This window comes from Nerophis lumbriciformis, linkage group LG02 (genome assembly GCF_033978685.3).
Source record: "Nerophis lumbriciformis linkage group LG02, RoL_Nlum_v2.1, whole genome shotgun sequence".
NCBI lineage: Eukaryota > Metazoa > Chordata > Actinopteri > Syngnathiformes > Syngnathidae > Nerophis > Nerophis lumbriciformis.
The window spans coordinates 51721541-51733566 of NC_084549.2; the positions used below are offsets into that span (position 1 = coordinate 51721541).

The 12026-nt window shown below is 38.6% G+C and overlaps 2 protein-coding genes across 4 annotated transcripts in view; one reads left to right on the plus strand and one right to left on the minus strand.

Moving 5' to 3' along the window:
• Nucleotides 1–12026, plus strand: part of col13a1 (collagen, type XIII, alpha 1) — a 126805-nt gene that overhangs the window by 32820 nt on the left and 81959 nt on the right. For 2 of the 3 annotated variants that reach the window (XM_061964219.2, XM_061964228.2), the window contains exons 11-14: nucleotides 773–799; nucleotides 4385–4426; nucleotides 8439–8552; nucleotides 8631–8714. In XM_061964219.2, the coding sequence (XP_061820203.1) occupies nucleotides 773–799; nucleotides 4385–4426; nucleotides 8439–8552; nucleotides 8631–8714 (267 nt within the window). The remainder of the gene's footprint in view (nucleotides 1–772; nucleotides 800–4384; nucleotides 4427–8438; nucleotides 8553–8630; nucleotides 8715–12026) is intronic. The other variant, XM_061964210.1, reaches the window with a different exon arrangement.
• On the minus strand, nucleotides 9270–11557 carry LOC140679508 (uncharacterized). Its single transcript, XM_072915014.1, has 3 exons — nucleotides 10064–11557; nucleotides 9826–9953; nucleotides 9270–9694 (listed from the first exon to the last, which is right to left on the minus strand). Exons 1-3 carry the CDS (start codon nucleotides 10150–10152, stop codon nucleotides 9270–9272), a joined length of 642 nt encoding a protein of 213 aa, XP_072771115.1. The 5' UTR covers nucleotides 10153–11557.

Sequence of the window (12026 nt, forward strand, 5' to 3'; positions counted from 1 at the left end):
AAACTTGTAGCTCATCCTCCTTATATTCAGGGTAAAAAATAACAATATTCTAGATGATCATTTGTCCCAAAGTAGTCGTTTTTGGCTCTCATGAAGTCTGCCATTATTAATAGTAGTTGTTGATAAAGGAAATAGCAAATGTTGTGATGCGTCTGTAAAATGACAATAATATGTAAATATTACATGTTATTACATTAGATATACTGTATACTGTATAAGGTGGATGGAGATGTTTGGGTGTTTTTAGTGAGCTTTATAGGCAGAATAGAGCGACTGCTATGAGCTCCATTGTTAGCTGACTTTTGCTAAAGTTTATTCATGAGTTAAGAGTGCATAAAAAAGAAAAATGTGTGTGCTTGTCTCACATAAGAACTGTGAATGAAAAAAAGTGCAGTTCCCCTTTATAGACAGTGTAAGATGGTTAATAATAACTAGGTTAGTGTTTTTCATACCTACCATTGTTCTCTGTTTAACTAGCAATTGATCAAACCTTTTCTAACATTCCACACAACAAAATAATACAAGTATGTACTAGGATTCGTGCTGATATCGTATCAAATCAATATTGGTAATGGCCAATACTCAAGGCTCAAATGTTGTTATTGTATAGATAGTGATTTTTCCAAACACTTCAAAGGACATACTTCAGGATCTAAAATTTAATAATTATATTCAATTAATGTGGTTTGTGTTAGTATCTCTAAGTTTGACTTATGTGGTTAAGTATTAATGGCATCCTCACATCTGTTTAAAACTTTGCTTTTCTCTCCAGGGTGTCTGTGGTGACTACACACATCGGGTAAGAAGACAGTGTCTCAAGCTTTTTGTCATTATCATTGATTTTGATAACTGAACACAAAGCATTTTGTCCCGCTGCTGACGGTTGCCTTGTGATCATCAGCTGTGCAGTTATCAGCATTTTCTTTGCAAGACAGGAAACTACTGCAGAAGCCTAACAGATGTTGATGGCCAACACATGCGAGTAGTGCAGTTATTTCGAGTGATGTCTCTTGGGTTTGGCTACTTGCAAATTGTTGGACTACTTGATGTTGTTGGACATAATAAGCTCCTTTGTTAGAGGGTGCCAAAAATAAGACTCCTGTTTGGAGACTGCTAGACCCATTTTCTACATACACTAAATCCACTATGGACTGACTAAATGTATGTTTAATTTAGATGTTCACAATATTTGTCTATACAGTATAATATGTGTTGAAAATGTTTAATTTTGTTCATGAATAATGTTGAAATGTGTATCTCTACTGCTAAGAGAGAGAGGAGATCCTGAAAGAAAGTCTGTGCTTGGTGTTATTTTAATCTGTAGAGGGGCCGACTAGCCTTTCCTTAACAAGCTGGACGGCGTAAGGATAAGGTGAAATATTTTGTAATGAGAGAGAGGATTGACTATCATGTTTGTTTTTATTACTACGGATAATGCAGGCACACATATCCTCCTGAGAGCCAGTGTCTAATGGAGTGGACATTTGTGGACATGCAAATGAGGGCTATTTTTACAGAATTTCTATCTCCGACAAAAGAAACACTGCAACGATTAGTTGACACTGTTGACAATAACATTTGTTGCAGATAAATTAATTAGTCGATAATTGTCAGTAACGTCATCACTTGTGTTTTCCCGGATGTAATGAACATGCATGGGTTGGTGCGAACTGTGACCAATGAAACTAAAAAATAAAAATTACTACTGAAAAATCGCAAGCCTGGAAACATTTCACCCTTAAAGCGTCAAAGCGGATATTGTTTATAATGGCAGTACATCTGTAATAAGTAAGCTTTTAAAGTGGAAGCTTGTTGCACGTCTGGAACATCTGCGACTGTTTGCAGTAAGATTGTTAGAGTTGTTTTAAGAGAGCTTAAACTGTCATTTTCTCAGTCTGCCAGCTAAACTTTATCGATATACCTATATGTGCATTTTTTTTAAACACATCATCATCATCATAAAATTGTATTTTCCTTTGGAGGCAGCGAGATGGCTTTAATGTCGTTTTGTCTGTTTTTATTGATCCTATTTTTGGCTGTTATTATTTTTGTAATGAGCAGCACAATTACAGTATAAATAAATATTTCTGAATTAAAGGGCCTGTTTGCAACTTCCTCACAGTTACGTTTTTCAAAGCAAAAAAATATAACAAGAACAACCGGCTATCTTATATTTCCATTAGAGGTTTAATAGAACACATTTGTTTTGAAACTGTAATTTTTCAGTATTACTAAGTTTATGTAATAAAATGTTTTACCGGCCCGAAAATAATTATTAGTAATTATGGCGGTCACCCAGCCTGTGTCATCAACACGTACACACAGGGAGGGCGTGCACACATACAAATGCAGTCCAAGAGAAGTAACGAACAATTTGCAGTCATGTTGTTGTTGTGATAAAATATACATTCAATGGTAGCTAATGCTAACTTTTCAAATTGCTATCATTACCTAATAACACCCAAAGCTAATGCTCCTGCATGTGTTACGTACATACATAGTTACGTCATTACGACCTAGAAGCCGGAAGAATGCGGGATATAATGCTTAAAATACATTGGAAAGTTAACGCCCTCTAGACATCTGTGCAAATGTTGCAAACAGCCCTTTTTTAAGTACCGTATTTTTCGGACAATAAGTCGCAGTTTTTTTCATAGTTTGGCCAGGGGTGCGACTTATACTCAGGAGCGACTTATGTGTGAAATTATTAACACATTACCGTAAAATATCAAATAATATTATTTAGCTCATTCACGTAAGAGACTAGACTACAAGATTTCATCGGATTTAGCAATTAGGAGTGACAGATTGTTTGGTAAACGTATAGCATGTTCTATATGTTATAGTTATTTGAATGACTCTTACCATAATATGTTACGTTAACATACCAGGCACGTTCTCAGTTGGTTATTTATGCGTCATATAACGTACACTTATTCAGCCTGTTGTTCACTATTCTTTATTTATTTGAAATTGCCTTTCAAATGTCTATTCTTGGTGTTGGGTTTTACCAAATAAATTCCCCCCAAAAATGTGACTTATACTCCAGTGCGACTTATATATGTTGTTTCCCTTCTTTATTATGCATTTTCGGCTGGTGCGACTTATACTCCGGAGCGACTTATACTCCGAAAAATACAGTAGTCATCTTTATTGTTAGTTGGCACATGTCTAAAAATATCTGATGCTGAATTTAAAAGCCGATGTCTAAATTTAACCACTGGAGAGGTCTACGCTTCATAATCTGATAAGTTAACTATTTGTTAAGATAGTCGATGGCTATCAAAAGTAAAGCAGTTGTTAGTTGCAGCCCTGCTGTAGACCACAGGCAAATGTCCACCGCATAGGACAGAGGAAGTACCACTCCACTTCAACTTAAAGACAGCAAAAGTCCATTCCAAGCAGTTAATAATAAATTTTTCTCTGTTTGACTAATTTAACTTGATCAAACTTTTTCTAACATTCCACACTACAAAATAATAAAAGTATCTACTATGAGTTATGCTGATATTGTATCAAATGAATATTGGCATTGGCCAATACTCAAAGTTCCACTATTAGTATCATTCCCTGTTTTCCAGTCGTTGTTATGGTGGTTGCTATTTTTCCTCATTTTCGATTTTGTTAGCTAAATTTTGTAAACATGAGATTCCTGGCATGGAGGACTAGAAGGGGAAAAATCTCTTTGGATTTCAAAAATCTTAACATGTGTACCCCGCTTTAGTCTGACCGTTGGTTAATGGTTTATCACTTACTGAAGTGACAACTTCTCCGTTGTGCAGAGCCTATTTGTGCAGAATCTTCCGTTGAAAACCTTGGCTGCCTTACGCTCCAGTCAACCACTGATGTTGAAGGTTTGTGGGTGGCCCCAAGCACCCTGATGGATAAACACTTTGGGGTGATAACATCACCATGTTGTGCCACAAAGAGAAGCAGTGCCATGCAACCAAGGCACTCCTCAAACATTCAACACTCTCCACCAAGGTTTATAAACTTTGCAAATCATTGAGTTGAATCATGTTGCGTCCAACAAGGTTTGTACAAGGTTTGTTTGAAAGATGTATATAAATCTTTATTGTCGGTGGGAATATACAAATGCTGAAGCTTGCCTACTTTCACTACTTTTTACTGCTCCATTCAACCCCACATATGATATATTTCCATAGAAAGTGTTATATTTACATTTGCTTAATGACTTAAATGTGAGCTCATGAAACACAAAAAAAGGGTTTGTAAACTTGACAACTAAAGAAGTGGAAATGTGTCCTGTGTGATCTATGTGAAAAGTAGGCAAGTTGTATGCAAGGACTTTGGTCTCGGTGGAGACAAACAAGATTATCAGTGAAATCAAGTTTTGATTTGATGATGCTGGTCATGTCAACAGAAGCGACGTATTGTACAGCCCTGTGTTGGACATTTGGCCACAGTAAGTCTGGATGTGCACTGAAACTGAACTGCTGTACTCTCTTTGTGGCAAGACTGGTGCCCACCTGACTGCTGCCAAACTGCAATCTAGGGGCCTGGCTATTGAAAAGGTGTGATGATTTGTAACCGTCCAACTCTTAGTGGTCAGAAAATAAAATTTCAAATTTGAGTACAGTGGAACCCGTGTAAATTATGTCGAAACTAGGGCTGTCAAGTTCAACGCTTTAAATCATGTGATTAATCACAAATATTTAACTCATTAACCATGTATAAACACAGATTAATCACGTAATTTATTTTGACCGCACATGCTCTTTACCTTAACTATAGATGGTTAACTGAAGTACGGTCAGTGATCAGGGCAACGTAAACAACAGTGCAAAAATGAGTGAGGAGACAGTACTTTTGATAAAACTGTTACTAAGTTTTGAGAAAATAAGTGTTCTCAAGTAAAACGTTTACAAAAAAAATTCTTTTACGGCAATCTGACAATAGATGTGTGTCAAAATAGTGGGGTCTTTTTTAAAGGTAGTTTAAATTGTGCAAGCAAGTAATTCACTGTGATTTATCAAAATGTATAAAAATTCAAAAGTGTGATTAATATTATTTTTAAAAAAGTATCATTTGACAGCTCGTTGAAAGTGTCATCACTATCGCTAAGCAGTGGTTAACAGCAACATTGCTACTGTTTACTTACTGAGCATTAAAAACATACACACGGTCATTTACTGTTAAGTGCAAAGTAAGCTTCAAATTAAAAGCATGGCAGTCTTAAAGCCCCACTTAAGAACTTTCTGTTTTGGTTGATTTTGGCAGCGCCAGTAGACCAAAGCGGTAGTGTTTTGCCAGAAGAAGACCACATTTCCCATCAGGACTAGTGCATATAGCATCAAACTGACATGATGTCTGCTGTAATATTGGCACATATTACAAATATTACGTATTTAATGGTTATGCTGATGTTAAATAGCATACTCTATCAAGAAATGATCTTGGATTGTGCTACAAACATGGCGCTACTACCAAGAATGGATCGGGGCCGGATGCAGGTCCGAAGCGAAGAAAGACCGGCGGGAGAGTTTTTTCGAAAAAAAGAGTGTGAAATTGCGAACTATCAAGCTTGTGGCTATTTATTGCTAACATGCAAATTTCCGACATATTGTAACATTAGCAATATAATTTTGAGTTGAACATGTAAAGTTGCTTACAAGTCGGAACAGAGCCAAGGCAGCATCAATTGGAATTCCCTCCTCATCTTTGAGCTCACACCAGCGAGTAAAAGCCAGGGCAATCTTAATCCTTGGTTGTCCTTTTATCTGTGTAGACTCCGTTTTTCTTTGATGTCTCCTCAGACAAAACTTTTCGTTTCTTTGGTTGTTTTGGCACTTCGGCCATGTGAACAATAATTGCACATAGCCGTTCTTCTCCTTCTTTTAGTTTTCTGGCGGCATGCAGAGATTCGCTTTGACTTCTGTCTTTTTAACGAATCGAGAAAGGGAGAGTGACGTATGCCGTAAAGCAAGTCAACACATTTGTAGTTTTTTCAATGGCAGGGTCCCTGCCACCCTCCTCAAAGTTGCTAACTGCCAGTAAAAGTGATACAGACTTTCTCAGGCCATGACAGAGGTGTCATTCAAATAGTTGTAAGTCCATGAAAGTTATGAAAATATTTTATGAAGGTTGAAAAAGTTACTTAGTGCTGCCTTAACCTTGATTGTACCACAACAACTTTACAATATGTAACCAATTATTTTTCTTTTAGATTGTTAACCACCGGAAGAAATATCACATGGCCAAACATTTTCTTGTCATTGTAGTCAAAATACACTACTTAAATTTGCTCAGAAGCTCTGTTAGATAAAAATATAAAATATTGTACACAAGAATATGACTAAAAATATGCATGTAATCAAACCAGCATTAGTTGTTTTCAGTTATGTCGACAATTGTTTATATCACCGTAGGAGTGTCTTAGAATAGTCGACTATTTAACATATAGATTTGGTGGAGTTTAATTCAACTGTCAATCTTGCAGTCAAATTGTTGTCATGGAGGAAAACTTAAACACAGAGCCAACAACACAACGTAAGCAGCTTGCACCCCAAAATTACTTTGTTGTTTGGACATACTTTGTGACAATGATGTCCAAAAAGTAAAGTAGTAATTGCGAGTTGGATAATCATCCATTCGAATTGAAGGTAGACGGTTCGATTAATCATGATTTAGATTTTGTTTTAGACCTGCGCCCAGCGCTACCGTCGGATACGTAGTGTGCTAATGCCTGCATCAGTCGTGGTGGAACTTGTCGGAAATTGAATTGTACCACAATGCTCCATTCTGGCAACAGTAATGATCTTGCTGCAGGTTCACCTACGGAAACTTTGTTAAAACGTTTACTTTTTGTTGATAGTCAAGTTTGATCATCTTCTCTGCCACCCATCCAGAGCCAAAGGTGGGGCCGATCCGTTGAACCTCGCTAAACTATCCAGTCTCTGCTGTGTTTGTTTATCCTAGTGTGAAAAATGTGCAAATGAGATTTGTTTATTTACGCGGATCCCCATTAGTTATTAGTGCTCTTAGTATACAAAAAACATTTTGATTGTCGACTACGCCCAAAATCTAATGAATCAGATTCGACTATGAAAATCCTTAGTGGAAGATAGCCTTGTCAACATAATTAGGTTCCACTGTACATAAATGTATACATCACATCTGCCATTACATGCCCATAGTTTGCTGTGCCTTTCTTTCTTTGACCTAGTCTCTTTTGCCTTCTTAATTCCTTGCTTTTTATTGTCTCGTTATGTTCTATCCTCTCTTTCCCTCATCCCTCCCCTAAACCCCTTGTTCCTTGTTGTGGCCTCCTGGTGACCTTTGCCCTGTGACCATTTTTTGCACCGTTGGCCACCTGTGCATTGTGACTGCCCCCCTGGCAGATGTTGCCCATCACGGTGCGCAACATGCCCTCAATAAGCCCTCTAATCCTAAAACGCCTCAAGGTACAATTCTCTCTTCACCCTACTTGTCTCTTCCTCACTGCTCTGTGGATGCAAGCTGCTCTCAACCGTCGCCAGTCACGCTGAAATTAACCAACTTTTGGCTGCGATAGCTTAGGAATGTTAAGTGACGTAGAAGGCCAAAGGTCTTTTCTTTCAATAATATAAAAAAATACCATTCAATGGATAACTTTATTCAATTTTAGTAACACCAGATGTGTCTCTGAATTGTCCGTGAGTGTGAATGTGTGTCCCCTGTGATTGACAGGACTTGCAAAGTCAATTGCGGTAGAGTCAGATGGAGCCTAAAAATGACATAATTGATTGAATAAAGTTTGGCTGCACAGCTCATTTCTTTTTGGCTAAAAGCAGTTATGTGTACATATTAGTGTAATTTCTGACTAAGACATAAGTCTTAGGATAAGATGCTCTACTCGTTAAGGAAAACAAAAACAATTAGCATGTGGATTTTCTGTGTAATCTCCAAACAATTGTCTGCAATACATCTTTCAATCCAATTATTTGAAGTTTTGTTTATAAAGTAAGTATAGCACAACCTAAGTTTAGCATAAAACACACACAATATGTATTAATGTTGGATTTAGTAAAGAGATTACACTGAATACAATGAATTTGTCTAGAAATAGCAATTGCACCGGCAGTAGTAAATGCTGATAAGGTCAGACTAGTATTTACTAACAGGATCAAAGTCAGTCTTCCTGGCCCTGAGCCAGACCACCTTCCAATTGAGCTTGTGACATTCCCAGCACTGCGATGGATTTTCAAATATTTTTCACATCTGGAGTTTTAATTTAGTGCTTCTGTTATTATGTTATTCTACCCTTTTGGGCGTGAGGGCCTGGATAAGGAGGTATTTCATATAGAATCCATTTAAAGTGATAGCTTACTCAAGTAACATACTGGATCACGGCACAGTCATGGCCGTGGATTATTATGGTCACGTAAAAGTCGGGAATATCTATATTAAAACATTTGAACACAAATGTTTCCGTTTAGGTTAAGAATGGACCTTCAGTCTCAAGCTTCCTAACTGCCTTCCTAACTGCTTGCCATGCATCTCAGCTAACCTTACGCTGTGCACCCCCCCGGCTGCAGGATTTGCAGTGTAATGTGAGTTTGTTGTGCTAGCATGACCAAATGTGGCAAGGACTTTGCCACATTTGCAGGTTGTAACTCAAGGTCTCTCAGCAGGGTGAGCCAGGAGCGCAGGGCCCCCCTGGACCTCCTGGGCTTCCAGGTAACCCAGGTCTGAATGGAGCCAGTGGCCCGCCAGTGAGTATCATCTGAATCCTGATGCTTAGAACATAAACCTCCGAAAAAAAAAAAATCATGTTTGGTTTTGTCATTGTTTTATTTGTCCTGACTAGGGATGCGCCAGTAGATTCGCCATGAATCAGTATCGGCCGATTATTGTGAAAAAGCATGTGATCGGCCATGGCTGATCAACGTCTTTAAATGCCGATCACAAACACAAATCCCTCTGGCTGACATTTTATTTATTTTTTATCTAGCTGACGGGCGGCTAACAGCTAACTGTATGTTCATACACAGTGTGGAGCATACTTGCCAACCTTGAGACCTCAGAATTAGGGAGATATTCAAAAGGCCCGCTGGGGGTCATTTTCATATACCGGTATATATATATATATATATATATATATATATATATATATATATATATATATATATATACATATATATATATATATATATATATATATATATATATATATATATATACATATATATATATATATATATACACTTATACTGTATATACACACACACAAAAAAAGAAAAAAGAAATACTTGAATTTCAGTGTTTATTTACACACATACACACATAACACTCCTCCACACGTGGTTGTATTTGAAGGTGCAATGCTTCGCAGCCAGTAGCACAGCCCTTGAAGGAGCATAGGTATGGGCAGCACCTGTGAAATTTAATTTGCAGGAAAGGAGTGAGTTAAGGGTTGAATTGTCCATCCTTGTTCCATTGTCTGTCACTATCTTTCTAACCATGCTGAACAGGGTCTCTGATGATGCATTGCTGTGTGGCACGCACAAAAGTGCCTTCATCAAATGCACCTGAGTCTGGAAACTTCCATCTCTCCCTAACATGGCCCAAAACCTGTCAATCCTTGCTTCCTGGGGAAGATCTTCCCTGCCAAGCACTTGGTACTCCACTACTTCTTCCCTAAGGCTATCCAGGTCCAACCACAGCTGCGGCAGACTTTTCCTTAGGTCTATAACTGCAAATGAAAATGAGCAAATTAAGCACAAGTGAGCTGGGGATATAATTGCTTTCTCTGGTCTTATCCTCTATAACTTCTGAAGTTGATTATTAAACAACTACCGCCATCAATTAAAAAAGGGGATGCACCTGAGTTTGGGGGAAATTGATGCCGTGACTCTGGGTCCAACACGGTCAGGTTTTGGAGGATGATGATGTCGAGGAGGAATGCAGTCATCATCTTTGTGGTCACAGCTACAAAGAAGTCTCTCACTGCCCTGTGACACATTATCAGATCAAAAATTACAATCATTGTATGATGGGATATCAGTTAGTTAGCTCTTAGGAGGTAAGCTGATTTGGATAACACAATAATCATAATGTTTACTTGATCATCCTTGGGACAGAGGAGGAAAGTTCATCCATGTTGTCCTCCAAGAGGCTTTGTGCAGCTGTCTGGCAACTATAGGCTGGCATCCTTGAACTTGATGTCCTTCAGTGGGACATCAGCAATAAGGCTGGCAGGGAGAAATCTCCCCATTAATCTTCTCACCAGGCTGGTCATCTCCTGGTGCAGCCTATGAACCATCACTCCTTCAGCCTAGAAACACGTGATGGATTATCAGTTATAAAAAAATGATGATAACAGCATTATTTATTATCATAATTATTTAAGTGTATCTTTTGATAGGCTGGCTGACCTGAAACATAACATTGAACTCTGCCAGTGGTTCCAGAGCCTGGGATAAATGCTCTGCCAGCATCTTCACCTTGCCAGGCAAGGTGAAGATTCTCATGACTGGCAAAATATGCCTGCAGTGCATCCCACTGGTTGAGCACCCGGTTTATGCAAGTCAGCAAGCTGAGCCACCTGGTTGCACAGTATCGGAGTATCTTCAGAGTTTCTGAGTCTGTGAACTCCACAAACTCTTTGAAGATTTCACAACGTTTGGCACTAAAGTTGAGAAAAGTTAAAACATTTTTTTTTTTTTTTAAATAGGAAAGAAATTGTTAAATAATGAAAAGCCAGGGAACCAAAATGGCATCCAATAACTGTCAAATTGTGGCACAGAGGCTCTCTTTTAACTTATGTGCAAGTGTAACATGCGGCATATCAATATGCTTACCTGATGTCAAAGTGAGCATATATAGTGCTGAGGATGTCTTCAATAGGCTGGCGTAGATAAATGGTAAATGGGTTATACTTGTATAACGGGTGGCAACCCTATACACTCACCTTTCACTATTTAAGTAGTCTTTTTTCTGCCATTTGCGTACAGGCGAGCGATCTCTGAATCCGGGAACATATCCTTCATAGATTTGTTGAAAACAACCGCAAATGAGAACGGGATGTTGCTTGTAGCTATCAGCATAGCCATCTTTGTCTCGGCATAAGTTACACCCTCGGGTCTCCATTTAGCAAGGTGGCCCATAATACTGGGCTGTGACCGGTGCTGCGTTGCCGCAGCCTTGTGCTTCGTTGCCGCAGCCTTGTGCTTCTCTGACCGTTCATAAGATTCAAGTTTATTCACAATACCATAGAACAATTACAATAGTAGTGAATGTCATTTAAGGATGGTGGTGAGTGAAAGGGTCCCCCAAATAAGCTAGAAGAAGCTTTTAGCAGGGGTCCAGAGGACAGTATATGCATGAAACATGGTGGCAAGCACAAAAAACGCTATATGATAAACACAAAATAAGAGTACTAAAGCAAGCATACACATACATACACACATTCATTCATCCGTGCAAAACCCAACAGTAGTCTACCCCACATGAGGCATTAGAGATAGGTGGTTAATTGGAATTGGGGGTTAAATCACCAAAAATGTTTCCCGGGAGCGGCCACCGCTGCTGCCCACTGCTCCCCTCACCTCCCAGGGGGTGATCAAGGGTGATGGGTCAAATGCAGAGAATAATTTCGCCACACCTAGTGTGTGTGTGACAATCATTGGTACTTTAACTTTAACTTTAATAGGTAAGATTTCAGTTTCTTTTTGAAGTTGGAGAATGAATACAGCATCCTGAGGCTCTCATCAAGCCGGTTCCAAATCTTTGGTCCCCTGCATACAACACTTCAAGCAGTACAAGCCAGTAGACGATGTTTACCTGATATCAGATCAAGGTTACGAGTGTTGTGGGCATGCTGGGGATGATAGATAGGAAGCAAGCTACAGAGCCTAAGATTCAGCCTATGGATGACTTGATAGGTTAGACAAGTATTGTGATAAATATTGAACTCTGTCAGTCTTAAGAGATGATAATTATGGAATAGATGTCGAGTGGGGGTATTAAACTTGGACCATGACAGGGCCCTTATGATTTTCTTTTGCATGGATTCTAATTTGTGA

Excerpts from the sequence above, each read along its gene's own strand:
- LOC140679508 (XM_072915014.1), bottom strand. The coding sequence starts at position 10,152 with ATGCCAGCCTATAGTTGCCAGACAGCTGCACAAAGCCTCTTGGAGGAC. Across the intron at positions 9,954-10,063 it reads TCTGTCCCAAGGATGATCAA|GGCAGTGAGAGACTTCTTTG; the intron begins GTAAACATTATG and ends AATGTGTCACAG. Across the intron at positions 9,695-9,825 it reads TCAATTTCCCCCAAACTCAG|TTATAGACCTAAGGAAAAGT; the intron begins GTGCATCCCCTT and ends TTTCATTTGCAG.